Genomic DNA, 14,452 nt, shown 5'->3' with positions numbered 1-14,452 from the left:
GCTGGTTGTCCAGGGTTTTTGTTGGAGATCAGCACGTAGGCATATAGCCCCTACGTGAGTAACCTCAGTTCCTGAAGCTCCAGACTCCCAGAGGGAAAGCAAGTGTTCATCATAAATCACATTGTTATCACAAACTATCTGGACAAACAAGTACAGTGTGACTCAACGCCTCAGGCGTGCAAAACCACTATCAGACAGAATATTCCAAGAATTCGGTTTCCAGGTGCCAGCCAAGGACCAGTCATGAAAACAGGCTTTTCCTGAGAATGTGCAGGGTTTGAGCAACCGAGGTCTGCTAAATTAGTCCTTTTCTGCACAGAGGTTTACCGTGACCAAACCTGAAGAAGGAAGCACCCTTTGTTACTCTCTAGTCTCTCACCCTGCACTATATTTCTTAATGGCACTTATCACTGTCAGACCTTGGGCTATACAATCATTTGTTTATTTGACACTAATTAATAACATATATATATATATATTTTCTTTTTGAGGAAGATTAGCCCTGAGCTAACATCTGCTGCCAATCCTCCTCTTTTTGCTGAGGAAGACTGGCCCTGAGCTAACATCTGTGCCCATCTTCCTCCACTTTATATGTGGGATGCCTACCACAGCATGGCTTGCCAGTGGTGCTATGTCTGCACCCGGGATCCGAACCGGTGAGCCCCAGGCTGCCAAAGCGGAGCGTGCGCACTTAACTGCTGTGCCACTGAGCCGACCCCAATAGCGTATATTTTATTTCTTATTTCTTAGCATTCTTTCTCCACTAGAATATAAATTCCATGAGGCCAGAGACTTTGTTTTGTTCACTGCTGTATTCCCAGTGTCTAAAACAGTGCTTGGCCTATGGTAGGTACTCAACAGATACTTGTTGAACAAATGAATGAATGAAAATTATCATTTACACAATTACTTAGGAATGCCAATAATGTTGACCGGGTCTAAATTACTGGGACATACTGTTATCCTATGAATGACAATTTTCTCATCTGTTTATTTCTCTTTCCTGAACAGGTCTATAATTCAGCAGCCAAGTCTTTCCCTCGAAGATTTGTTTTGCCTTTACATGTCAGTTTGGATGCCCCTGAAGGAGAGAACCTCAGCCCATTGTCCTATTCTTCGGCCAGTGCTGTGAAACAGGCTGATGGAAAGGTATGCTGTGAATGGACATTACACTAAGACTTTGAACTTTAACAGTATTAGTTTTTTCATTGGTTTTTCTCCACAATGTTCGGTGCCCAGTAAGTTTCGTAACATGCAACTAAACAGGGTAAGGTTATGGAACATTGCTTGCACAAGAACCGCAGAATTCTGGGTGGGAGTGAGCACTGTGTTTACCTATCCTTTTTGTATTTTGAAACAGATGTATGCAACTTTCTAATGGTTATGAAATGTCTAAGTATTTGAGATTGGTATGGACCAGCCCAACCTTTTAGGTAATTTGTGCTTATCACAGGCACATCGTCATGGAGCTGTCAATGTCTTAGCTTTAGTAGAATAAAAAGCCCACTTGCCCCTCCTGTGCCATTTGACAGCTTAGTCACCAAACCCAATAATCTTTTATGCATTCATATATATGATAGAAAGAGGAACAATGTGAAAAATGACGTAGGACCGCCGTTTCCAAGCCCTGTCACAAACTTTTATAGTGTATTAGCCCCTCACTGACCTACACTGAAGAAAATAAGTGAGAATTAAAAATTACTACAAATCCTTTGGAACCTCTTTTAGATTTGGTGCTCTTATGAAAATCTGCATCCCGAGGACCTAGAGGAGCAAGGAGGTGTTGAATTTCCCCAGATCAACTATGGCCAATTCAGTGGCAAAAAGTATCATTTCTTCTATGGCTGTGGCTTTCGGCATCTGGTGGGGGATTCGCTGATCAAGGTTGATGTGGTAAACAAGACACTGAAGGTAAGGAAAATCTCTTTCCTTTCCTGAACTCTTAAAAGACCTTCAAAGTAGTTTCTGTTTTGTTTAAGGTAGCTCTTGTGATTCTTTAGTATTTAAGCAGCTCAGCCATTTGCTTTTAAGTTTGAGAACCATGGGATCACCTAGGTTAGGAGTCTGTTCCCTCTAGAGCATCTCAATGAACCACAAGCCCAGAAAAACAATTCTGTGCATGATGTTACTTTTAGAGAAATCGTGGGGTTAAGGTTGTTGGGATGCCTATATTTCAGGTTGGTGGGAAGTTATAATTATACAAATTGTGTTTGATGATCATGGAATCTGCAGCTCAAAAGCTCCCTCTCTCTAGCCTATATTCAACTCAGGGAGCCTGATTCTTTTACAGTTGGAATATTACATTGACAGCCCAATACATGCTGGGAGTGACAAAAGCTATAGAAAGTTTCCAGCTCGTAACCAGCCTTTTATCAGATCCTTTTTTTGGGATTTACAGGTTTGGAGAGAAGATGGCTTTTATCCCTCAGAACCTGTTTTTGTTCCAGTACCAGGAACCAATGAAGAAGATGGTGGGGTTATTCTTTCTGTGGTGATCACTCCCAACCAGGTAAATGTATTTCACTATCACTAGTCAGAAAGAAAATCAGCACTGAGCCTTTTGAGGGTTATGTTTAGTGATGCTATTGATAGGTGATTTTGATTCCAGTATGGCACCTTCTCCCTTCTGTTCCTCTCCTTACTATTTACATACCCTTTTATCATAATCCGTACTTTATTGTTATTTTAAAGTTCTATTTGTAGAACCATAGTAGTAATTTACATTTGCATAGGAATTTATTTACAAACTACTTTCATATGTATTATCTGATTTAGTCATCAAAACAAGTTTGTGGGATAACATTTTACACATGTGGAATTTGTAACTTAAGGAAGCCGAGACTTGCAGCAGATTGCATGGTGGTAAAGCCAGAATTTGAATCTTAATCTTCTGACTTCTGGTCTAATATTCATACCATCTTCTATGCTGCCAATTCCAATCGAGTGACGCAAAAGTCTAATGTGGCAAGCCCTGACCTAGTGTTTCAATAATATTGATATCTAACTTCTCATCTAGGGCAATCTTATGGCAAATAGGTTCACTTTGAGTACCAAGTTTTGATCAATTATTGGTGGCTGCCTGGGGTATAGGATTCTGAGGCTTTTTAAGGGTTTGGTGAGAAAAATGCTGTGGTCAATTAGTAATGTCTGCCATGGGTTTAGGAGGACTTAGTCCTCATACGTGTTCTTGCCACTCCTGTAATTAGGCCAGGGAAATTCTCAGTCAGCCCTGCAATGCTACCTTTTGAACAGCTCCACAGTAACATGAAATGGAGGCATTTCTGATTTGGAGGAAGGAATTTCTATGTCTCTTGAGAGATTGAAAAGGGGCAGGTAGAAAGATCATTCGGGTCTGGCCCCTGTGGCCTAGTGGTTAAGTTCTGTGTGTTCCACTTTGGTGGCCCAGGTTTGGTTCCTAGGTGTGGACCCATACCACTCATTGGTGGCCATGCTGTGGTGGCGACCCACATACAAAATAGAGGAAGGTTGGCACAGATGTCAGCTTAGAGCAAATCTTCCACAAGCAAAAAGAGGAAGGTTAGCAACAGATGTCAGCTCAGGGTGAAGCCTCTTCAGCCAAAAAAAAAAAAAAAAATCCTTAAACTCAAAGAGATCCTATGAAGGTGATTAATGTAAACAACTTAATTTTTTTGCTCTAGATATGAACTTCTTCACCATAATTTCTTTTTCAGTCTAGTTTAACAATTCAACAAACGTTCAGTGAATGGATAGGCAGGGCACTGTGCTCAGAGCTGGGGATAGATATGAAGATGAGTAGGACATGGTCTCTCCCTTAGTGACTTTACAGCCCAGTGGAGGAGATAGATTTTTGATGGAAAAAAAAAAGAATTTTCAGTACTATCTTTCCTTTTCTAGAATGAAAGCAATTTTCTCCTAGTCTTGGATGCCAAGAACTTTGAAGAACTGGGCCGAGCAGAGGTGCCTGTGCAAATGCCTTATGGGTTCCACGGCACCTTCGTAAACATCTGATGGAACAACCACAAGATCTGGGAACTACGTTTAAAATGAATGTGCTCTGTACAGAAGAGAGAGCAAAAAGGGCATCTTACCTTTCAAACCATGATAACTGGGTTTTAAATTTCTATTAGAAACAGAATTCATGAGATAATTATGGGTTTATATTTTCTTCAGACTCTTCCTTGAAAACATTAAGCAAGTGTTGATACAACCTTTTGAAGAGAGTTTTAAATTTATATTTACTAGACATATCTTCCTCTATGTAATATGAATACATGAAAGAAAAACTAGAACTGGGTCATTACCACCACCAGATAGGCGGGTGACAGAGGTCCTCACGCTTAGGAGGAGAAATACAAATAATCATAGATAGTAGAATATGAATATAGATCTGAAAAGTAACATGTCTTTTCCATCCCAGCCTGCCTGTTGCCACTGGTCCCAAGGTACTCACAGACGACAGGAAGCCAGCTATGTCATTCTTGGAGGCTTCTTCTAAACTGGCTGTTTCTGTGCTGTCCATGCAGATGCCACTGCATTTGAACCCCCACTACCACCTCCCACCCCGCATAGGGTGTTCTTTTGAGGGACATCACTAAAATCAGGCATTTCTTCTAATCTCCAGATGTATAGTTCTTCAGAGATTGATGAAAAGTAGATAGTTCTTCAGTTAGTTGGGCAACAGGTGGCACTAGAGACCATATAATCTCCACATTTCTAACCCTCCCCAGTTTTTACCAACAGCTCGAATCAGCCTAGGTCTATCACTTAAGCCACACTCTTGCTAAGGCCTTCAAAATCCCTTGTTCCCTTTTCCTCCAGTTATATCCCCTCCCTCCGCTAAACTCCAACCCTGGGCCAGTTAAACTGTCCTTGCTCCCTCTGCAGGCTGAATGTTGCTGGAGAAGCCCCCCAAACATGTAGTCACCTCATTAGGCTCACTGCACAGTCCTGGACCAACATAATCAATTGCTTCTCAATTTTCCTTGAGTTATTATAAACGTCACAAACTCTATCCGCTTTAATGAAGTGTTCCATACACACAAATGCCACGTGTGGGGGTTTACCTTGTGGCAATAAAATAAAAGTTCCAAGTTTTGTATCTGGGTTGGTGAGATACAGAACAACAGCAGCAGTTACAGAATGGGAAGAAGATGCCTCAACAGAGTGGATGTAGCAGATGTGGGAGCTTAGAGGCTGAGGTAGCCATAAGAACATAAATCATCTGCTATTTCACGGAAGTCCTTGGAAAGGCATTGTACTCCCCAGACAAGACACGGAGGTTTGATCTAGATCTTCTCTGAACCTGAAGGGTCAAGGAGACTCTAGTTGACATCTGGGAAGTACACAGATCTGATCACGTCTTTCCTCTGTTTGTAAACCTTTACTCCATCCTGATACACAGGGAGTGAAGTTTAAACATATAAAAGTTAGCAGTATAATCATAAAATTTTGACCCAAGGATGCCTGAATTCTAACTTGGCTCTACCATCTATAAGGTTCTTAAAGGAAAAGACAAAAAAGTATTGATGACATTTTAAAATCTGGGAGCGTATGCCTGGTAATCCAATGGAGAAAGTGCTCATAAAATTGAGTGAGCATATGACTAAGACTCAAACCTAGGCAGGGCCTCTTCCCCTCTCTCCAGCCAACTCATCACTGGCCATTGTCTGCAGACTCAGGAAGGGGAGTGTGTGGTGCACAAGTGAGGGGAAAAGGGATTTGGGTCCACCCTAGTGACCTTATCTTAACAAATTACATCTGCAAAGACCCTATTTCCAAATAAAGTCATATTCTGAGGTACTGGGGGTTAGGACTTCAATACATTAATTTTGGGGGGGACAATTCAACCATAACAGGATCACTGAGAGTGAATTTGGTGAATACCTTTATATAGAATTAGCTTTAATAAAAAAATTTAGAGCAAGAACTCTTCACATGCAATGACTAAATTTTTCCTGAAGTCAATAAGTAAAGCAATTCTCAGAAATTCCTTCTAGTTTTTACTTTTGAATTTGATTCTTTCAACTGTTTTGGAATGAATAAAGTGTTTGTGTGACCACTGAGTATTATGGTGTTGTTAAGAGTATTTATCTGATGTAGTCAATGCCTGGGAAATATTGTTTATCAGTCATCTTGGATAAGTAATTCACTTATATGGGCCTGTGTTTTCTTATCTGTAGAGTGAGAGGACTGAACTAGATAATCTCTATCTCAAAATCTCTGAAGTGTATAATTCTTGGAAGTTTTTTCTTTACGGCCCAATGGGGGAGGTCAGAAAAGTATTTGAAAATGTGTGAAGAATGTTTGCACATAACACATAAATAATTTAATGCAGAACAAACAACATATAGCTGGAGACAGGAGAGATTTGAGAGAAATCACCATTGGAACTTATATTTCTACCACTCCCATGGTTTTGTCCATGCTTCCCAATGCCTGGAAGAGTACCAGCCACAGAGTACATATTCAATAAATATTTAGGAATGAATGGAGACAAGATGTGACATGGTACTGGGACCTGTAAGTAGTTTGGACACTCCTTATGAGCAGATGAGAGGAAACACAACGCTTTCATCACTCCAGAGGGGTCTACACTGGACGGAGGATTGCTGTGTGTGTTCACGGGGGCATGTGTTCACATGGCGCCAACCCAGAGTGATAAACGGGTCCGTGCATGCGTGTGGCTGATAAGAACAGCTTGAGAATTTCCCTTAGTAAGAGTCTTTAGTCCAAAGGTAGTATCATCTCTGAAAGCCACGTGGTCCCACACATGCCCTCCAATTCCTGCTCCCTTTATGCTTTAAGCGCACTGACCCTGGGACTCATCTCAGAGTAACCAACCACTGGAGGTTTCTGTTGTAACCCAGGGCTTTCTAGTAGGGAGTGGGAGGGGTGGTTCCAAGAGGTCCCTCCAGGACCCAGAGTGTGTCCAGATTGACCCTAACCGCGTGACGTGGCCTCAGGCTGAGCAGACATAAAAATGAGGGACACTAAAACCCCACCCACCTAATCTGACCGCTCCAAGGTACACCTAGCTATTTGGACTCTTGGTGTCCAGAGATTTAGATAGTAAGGACACCTGTTACTGCCTCCAGGCGGCAGAGGGAGCCCCGCCGCCCGACGACTCGGCCGCCTCGCGAAGCGGACAGCGCTCTGGGGTCGCCGCCCGCACTGCGCAGCCGCGGGGAGGCCCCGCCCGCCGAGCCCGCGCGCGCCGAGGAGGGAGGCGCGGGTGCCCGCGCGGGCCTGCGAGGCCATGAGCGCGGTGGGCTGCGGTCGCCGCCAGGCGCGAGTGTCCCGCCTCGTCTCCTTCAGCGCGACCCACCGGCTCCACAGGTGGGGTGTGCGCACAGTGCCAGTGTTGGGGGACGGGGTCCCGGGTGCGAACCGAGGCGTGGGCGGGGCGCACTCGGGCCTTCGTGTGGCCGCCGGGCTTCCTTGACACAGTAACAGAGACATCTGGGGTCGACCGGGCTCCAGAGGAGGCCGTGCTGCGTGGGGGGTAACGCAGCCGACTGCGGAGAGACACGGCCGGGGCGCGCAATCAAACAGCTCCTGTCGCTGCCTCTGTGACCTGAAGCAACTTCTCTGTCCAATCTTAGATTCCCCTAGTTTAGCTCAGAGGGGACGTTCAGAGGAGTTAAACCTGCCCAGATTACACAGCGCCAGGAACACGGTACACTCAAGAAACGTTAGCTACGGTTACATGCCAGGAGCATTAGCTCCTGGAACTGACACAATTACAGCAAGACAAGCACCTTTTACCGAAGATAAAATGCACCCAGATGTTCAGTTTCCTAAGTCAGCTCTGAGAGCAAGCAGCACAGCTGGGATTTGAACCCAGCGTCCTGGCGGCTCGATTGCACTGAAGAGTTGATTTTGAGCAGAGTGTTGCCGCTCATTAGCAAGCTCCACGCTCTGAGCGTCCGTTTCCTTATTAAAATGAGAATAATAATTTCTCCCTGACGAGGGTCATCCGTTCGTTCACTGGACGGGTGTTTGTTGCTGCTTGTCTGGTCTTGTGCTAGGTAACGGGGATGCAGCCGGGATCAGCATGCACCGGTCGCTGCCTCTATCCGGAGTGTACAATGTGGCCAGTTTTGTGGAGGGTACAGCGGGATCATTTTGTGCAAAAGCTTTGCGAGCTGTAGTACTCTAAATGTAAGTGGATGAGCAGGAGAAAATGGAGGAAGTAATAAAGAGGGTCTCAGAGAGAAAGGACTTGTAAAATAGAAAGCTCAAGCATAGGAGGGTGATAAGGCCTCGCTGAAGACGTAGAGCTGACTGGACAAGTCTAGGTATAAAAATCTATTAAGAAAATTGTTCTCTATTTGGAACAACAGCTGAGTATTATAATTTTGAAGTTTCACCTAGTTTGAATACCGCTCAATGGATTGGTGAAGTTGTCAGTAGGCAGTAGTTGAGGCCCTAATAAAGCAAGATTGTGAAAGAGGAGACATACCAGGTCGTGTAATTATTTTTCAGGAGGAATCAGATTTTAAGCCACTTGAGGACAAGCATCTTCTTTTGTCATTGTATGCCCTTACTTCATTCGTCCCGTGCCTAGTATGTAGTAAGTGTTCAGTAAATGTTTGCTGAGTTGAAAAATAGAGGGGCCTTGAGTAGATCAGTTGTTGGAATCTTGCTGTGAAAGAGTGTTGAATTTGTTTATGCTAATTTGTGTGGTGCTGTAGTCTAATTAGGGGGCATGCCCTGGTTTCTAACATAAAGCTGAGTAATGAAATCAAATTGATTTATGGCTTTCCATTTGGTGAGCTAAAGTAATAACAAATTGTGAAGCTTTTCAAAGCCTAGAGCCAATAATAAATGAAGGGAATAGAGAAGGTGTCTGAACTTGAGTCGTGTTGACTTTTTTTTTGTTTTTTTTGTTCAGCAAATCTCTGAGTAATGAAGAAAACTTGAAACTCTTTGGGAAATGCAACAATCCAAATGGCCATGGGCACAATTATAAAGGTGAGAGAAAAACTGATGAAATTTTAGCCCTTTCAATAAGGGTGAAAGAGTGTTCGGCAAACGTGGTCTGAGTGAGTAGGAAGCCTTGTGGACAGAGCAGAGCGTGAATGCTTTGAGCCTTGATGAGAAGTTCAATGGAAGTTCAAAATGAAAAGATCTGTTGCCTTGGTTGGATATGTCTTAAGAGTTACCTTGCAATTGTCTGCTCTGTTACAGATAGTCAAAAAAAATAAATGGTTTAAATAATTTTTTCCTTGGTCTTAGTGTGCATAATGAGATCCTTTTGGCACCATGTTTCCTTCTAATTAGGTATCGCTGAGGCCAGTTTTAAAATTAGATTGTGTTCTTTGAGTAAATAATGACTGGGAAAAAGGGAATATCGGTTGGGAATATGCTTTATGGCAGGAGAATACATTGGGTCTAAAACTTTGCCAGCTGTGTTCCAAGAAAGTAATTAATTTATGCAAGGGTGAGAGACTCGATTCATTGAGATCTAGCTGAGGTGTCAAAAAACAGCTCCGTAAGCCATAGAGCATCACAGCATATGGTATGGTGGAGAAAAAGGACCAGAAAAAGTGGCAGAAGATCAGGATTTCTAGTTTAGTTACCGCCTCTTACTTGATCTGTGATACCTCTCGTTCTCATTTACTCATTTATCACATAATACCTAGTGGTGTTTGTGTGGAGCTGAAAAAATATATGAAAGTTATTAATTTATAAAGCTCTTTAATCATCAAGATTTTTCAAATGCTTCATACAAGCACTTGTTAATTTACAAAGCATTGCTGTAAACTGTGTATACATTCACGTGAGTAAAAGGATAAGAGTTTTAGGCCCAGTAATAGTTGTGCTTGCTCAGAAACGTACTGCCCAGAGTTGGACTAGCTCAGTGTGTAGCTGGACTTCTTGCTGTACATTTTCTACTTTTACAGGCAGTGATCGAGCAGTATCTCGAGCCTATGTAATGGAGCTTCTTACCCAGTGCATCAACATCATAAGCAGAATTTATGCCCTTTTTGGCCTTGGCTAAGCTCCTCTGCTTACCCAAAGCTACTTCTAAGCTCCTCTGTCTTGGCTGAGTCTTGCTTTAGTTGATAAAAAGATCTTAACTAAAAGAAAAGATGTTTTGGGGAAAATATACGGCTTTGCAGGCCAGAGATCTGATACTTAATTTATGTTCCAGACTTGTGCTTGGATGTTAATCTGTTGAAAGTCATGCTGGTTTTTTGGTATTTTGTTCTCTTTCCCATAGTCATGGTGACAGTACAAGGAGAGGTACGTGCTGAAAATATCTGTATGGTTTGTGAAGATTGCTGGACGCTCTTTCAGCCTACGTGATGGATTCTGTGTTGCAAAATTCTGTTCAAATCAGTATTGCTTCATTGTTGACCTTTGTGTATGGTGAGCTGCTGCCATTCCAGACCTTTCCTCTCCCAATGTGTCATCTTTACTGTGCTGTGCATGGACAGGTAGAAGAGCAGTATAATGAACAGGTTGCCTAGAGCACTTGGTGTTTCTGTGCTGAGATCGATGATTGTCTTGGGGAGGAAGGCAGATGTGGGCACAATTTCTGCACCTTGGACAGCCTTTAATAATTTACCAGAGGTTTAAATACGAAGAGAGCATATTATAGTAATATTCACCTTTGTTGTTTATTCTTTAGATTGATCCTGTTACAGGCATGGTTATGAATTTGACTGACCTCAAAGAGTATATGGAGGTAATGGCACATTGGATATTTATTATGTGCTGCCCTCTAAGTATAATATTTAATGGCCCCCTTTTTGCTTCCCCAGCCGAGTGTCTCCAGAGGTTCTGTGACCTCATGAGTGGAATTGGGTGTGGGAGTGGGGGGGCAGTTGGAGGAACTACTTTCGTGTTCTTCTAAAGGTGTTTGGGTGACAGTGGAAATTAGTCACAGTTGTATGACAATGATGGGAGTACGTGTGGCATATTAATCTTGTATTTCTTGCTGGCGTATCCTAATTTCCTCCATTTAACACATTCTACCCTTCTTTCAAGATACAACTTTCTCTTTGAGGGTTTTTTCCCTTCTCTGAATTTTCCTTATGCCTTTGGTCACAGATTTTTAACACGAACCTGTGTCATTCACTCTAGCTTTATTATAAACTCACTGGGGCACTTCGTCAGAGGGATGACACAAAAGAAGTTATGCGATAAAGGGCTTACTGATTGTATCATTATAGAATTCTTGTCTAGAGATTATCTAGACCAATTTCTTCATTCTATAGATTAAGACTGAGAGACGCTGAACAGTTCACTGACTTGCCCTAGCTCGTGTGGTTAGTCCTTTACAAAGCTGGGAGTAGATGTCCTTCTATCCAGCTTCATTTTTATTATGCCCTCATTTCGCCTGTTTCTTTGGTTCTTCCCTTCAGCTCTGCTCCTTATTTTTGTTCTAAAATTTGACATTTGTTTCATAAAAATGCTGTTATTAATAATCCTTACTTTCACATTACTTATAATCCATATATTTGCATACTTTGCCTCAGTCTTTGAGCTAAGTACTAGAAATACAAAGATGCCTGAGACATACCCCTTACTCACAGAGTGCTCGTGTTGCCTTTTCTAGCAGGTACAGAATGATAAGTGCTTAATAAGTGTTGGTTGAATAAATGAATAAGAGAATGAAGAATGAACAAACAGCACTGTGTTCAAAGTACTTTAGGAAAGCTATAAAGACAGAGTTCTTGCACTTACTGGGGACATATACACACAGTATTGTCCAAGACAAGACAACAATATGAGGAATATGAGACATCCCCAGCAAGCTTGTGGTTAAATACTAGACAGGTTCTCTATACTTTTTCCCACCTTTGTATACCTGAAGGACACCACACACTCCTATCAGTAAAAGTAGCTCATCATGGCCATGGAGGGTAGAGTTAGAAAGAGCCCTGTAGAACAGGCTTCAATGGAAAAGTTGGGACCTGAACTAGAATTGAAGATAAAACAAAGATATTTATTTTCTTGATATCCACGTAGATATTGTTTGATCTATTTTAAAGGTTGTTTGGTTTAGGGCTTATCTTTTTATATGATTCTGGTTTTGCTCAAAAAATGATTGCTATTATTGTTATTAAAGTACCCTTCTTGGAACTATACCATATGGAAACTTAGATTGTTTCACAAATGCTTAGATTTTGTATGACAGCTGAAAGTAAAAACTTAGAAAGGATGAGACAGTTACAATTCTTGCCATTGACAAAGAAAAACATTATGTTTGTGTACAGTCACACGTCCCTTAACCACAGGGATATGTTCTGAGAAATGCACTGTTGGGCAGTTTTGTCATTGTGCAAACATCGTAGAGTGCCTGGAGTGTGCTTACACAAACCTAGATGGTGAAGTCTACTACTCACATAGGCTATATGGTATTAATTTTATGAGGCCAACATTATATGTGTGGTCCATCGTTGACTGAAATGTGATTATACGTGGTGCATGACTGTATATAAACATTAGGAAACAATAATAGTCTTTATGTATTTAGGTTTTTTCTCCTAAAGCCCAAGATCATTCTTAAGTTACTTCTTATAGCAGAAATTTAGAACCACTTACATAATTTCAGTCTTAGCCTGCTTTATAAAGTGTAATATTCACTGGATCTTTGTCCTAAAACATTGTGGCATTATGCTGAAGGTGAGACTTTAGGGAGAAGTATTTCTGTAGGTTTTGGGACAGAATTCAAGAAGTGTTAAACTGAATTATGAATCACAATGGCTTGTTATGAGAAAGCTCCAGTGAGTTCTTCTCTACTTTTTGGTGTCTTACCTCTTTGCATGCAGTAATGAGGATAACCAGTCATTATGGAGAGCTGGGCCTTACTTTATTTTACAACTTTAAACTTTGTAAGATTGTTTTGTAAGACACAGATATAGTACTTACAAATATTGAGTTAGCGGCTAAATGATCAGGTAAGGTTTAGAGGCAAAGGTGGAACACTTTGGAATTAAGAGTCATAAATGGAATCAATGATGTTTTTCCTTTGTTTGTCTAAAGGAGGCAATTATGAAGCCCCTTGATCATAAGAATCTGGATCTGGATGTGCCATACTTTGCAGATATTGTAAGGTGAGTGTGACTGTCTTGCCTTATGTATAGATAGTAAGGAAGAAGAATTGATTTTAACATTTTGTCTGATGACTGTGTGATTTCTAAAGTTTTAGTTTAACGATATCTTTTAAAAGCTAGAATTTGTGTTCTCTGTAACTATTAAACATGAAATTTTGTTTATTTGCCTTTTGATCTTCTTTTCTTTTCTTCTACAGCACAACAGAAAATGTAGCTGTATATATCTGGGAAAACCTCCAGAAATTTCTTCCTGTGGGTGTTCTTTATAAAGTGAAAGTATATGAAACTGACAATAACATTGTAGTTTATAAAGGAGAATAGGTCTTAGGGGTAGATACTATAGAAAGATTTAATTGATTTCCATATTTGAAAAAGATCTTTTTCCCCTCGGACTGTTAAGAAATCATCACATAGTTGTTGGACCTCCACATTGTGTTCTCGAGTGCCTAATTTATTGAAATTGTCAGTAAGACCTGTTTTAAATTGAAATTTATCTAAAACCAAATTTGTAATGTATCCTGAGTATTACTTAGGAGTCTTTCATCTGTAGATTAAAAATCACTTCATTTCAGCAAAATGTTTTGGTGTAGAATTATTTGAAAGCAAAAGAAATCTATTTTTGTTTTTTCATTATCTCATTTTTAGTATTCATTTTTCTCTTGATATAATATAAATGGCAAAAGTGTTTATAAGACTTACAGTAGGTGAATCTTAAACAAATAAAATACAGGTGATCACAGAGTCTGGAAATGTAGACAACGTGTATTCCTTGACTGTTTGTTCTAGGGTATGCTTCAGGCCCAAGTTTATTCAGTGAAAATTAGACACACAAATAATCTGAGGCAGTGCATTGTAAATGGATGTACAAGGACTGATGGAAATGCTGCTTTACTGCATATCGTTCATTGAAATTTTGCACAGCTTATTAAACTATGAATTGCTAGTGAGGAACAGCATGTTGAACATATCATGGAATATCGGTAAACTACTTATTATTAATATTTGTGCATGTTTCCAGACCTACGGCCACCTGAACAGTTTTAACTCGGAAGACTGAAGGATAATCACATATATTAAACCCTATTAAAATAATCAACATGAAAAGGATATATTACTCTGTAAAGCATCTCTTGTATACAGTTTTTCCTAATTGATCCCATTTTGTTCTGATCATTAAACTTACTTGATTAATTGAACTGTATTCTTGGCATTCATCTCTGGTGTCTTTTGCTCATGACTAAATCCACAGGAATGTATTTACTTGCTTTGCACAAAGAACTGTTCTCTCTCGTGTTCTCTTTAGTATTCTACTTCTTATAGGGTTTTATTTTTCTCTCCACACAGCAACTAATACACAATGTATTCTCAGACTGTTTCCTCCTGAAAATAGCAAAAAGACTTAT

The 14,452-nt window shown here is 40.8% G+C and overlaps 2 protein-coding genes across 14 annotated transcripts in view; both read left to right on the top strand.

Moving 5' to 3' along the window:
- The window catches only part of BCO2 (beta-carotene oxygenase 2), a 47,734-nt gene extending 41,690 nt beyond the window's left edge, over positions 1-6,044 (top strand). For all 5 annotated transcript variants that reach the window (XM_070490297.1, XM_014855464.3, XM_014855465.3 and 2 more), the window contains 4 exons: positions 1,012-1,149; positions 1,729-1,911; positions 2,399-2,509; positions 3,877-6,044. In XM_070490297.1, coding sequence (XP_070346398.1) covers positions 1,012-1,149; positions 1,729-1,911; positions 2,399-2,509; positions 3,877-3,990 — 546 coding nt within the window. In that variant the 3' untranslated portion in view covers positions 3,991-6,044. The remainder of the gene's footprint in view (positions 1-1,011; positions 1,150-1,728; positions 1,912-2,398; positions 2,510-3,876) is intronic.
- Positions 6,045-6,174: 130 nt separating this feature from the next.
- On the top strand, positions 6,175-14,245 carry PTS (6-pyruvoyltetrahydropterin synthase). Of its 9 annotated transcripts, XM_070490299.1 has the most exons (8): positions 6,999-7,317; positions 8,467-8,547; positions 8,876-8,955; positions 10,139-10,230; positions 10,619-10,675; positions 12,979-13,049; positions 13,247-13,301; positions 14,068-14,245. In XM_070490299.1, the coding sequence occupies exons 1-8, from the start codon at positions 7,238-7,240 to the stop codon at positions 14,104-14,106; spliced, it is 555 nt and encodes a 184-aa protein (XP_070346400.1). In that variant the 5' UTR covers positions 6,999-7,237; the 3' UTR covers positions 14,107-14,245. The 9 variants fall into 9 exon arrangements, 8 of the variants coding, with proteins under 8 accessions (XP_070346400.1, XP_070346399.1, XP_070346401.1 ...); XM_070490298.1 differs by having other exon boundaries at positions 7,059-7,317; positions 13,247-14,245; XM_070490300.1 differs by having other exon boundaries at positions 7,082-7,317; positions 10,208-10,230; positions 13,247-14,245.
- Positions 14,246-14,452: the final 207 nt, after the last annotated feature.

Source organism: Equus asinus, chromosome 20 (assembly GCF_041296235.1).
Source record: "Equus asinus isolate D_3611 breed Donkey chromosome 20, EquAss-T2T_v2, whole genome shotgun sequence".
Taxonomy (NCBI): Eukaryota; Metazoa; Chordata; class Mammalia; order Perissodactyla; family Equidae; genus Equus; species Equus asinus.
The sequence above is the reverse complement of the archived record's forward strand: the minus strand, read 5'-3'. Positions and strand labels throughout refer to the sequence as shown.

Excerpts from the sequence above, each read along its gene's own strand:
- PTS (XM_070490298.1), top strand. The coding sequence starts at position 7,238 with ATGAGCGCGGTGGGCTGCGGTCGCCGCCAGGCGCGAGTGTCCCGCCTC. Across the intron at positions 8,956-10,138 it reads CCATGGGCACAATTATAAAG|ACTTGTGCTTGGATGTTAAT; the intron begins GTGAGAGAAAAA and ends TTTATGTTCCAG. Across the intron at positions 10,676-12,978 it reads ACCTCAAAGAGTATATGGAG|GAGGCAATTATGAAGCCCCT; the intron begins GTAATGGCACAT and ends GTTTGTCTAAAG.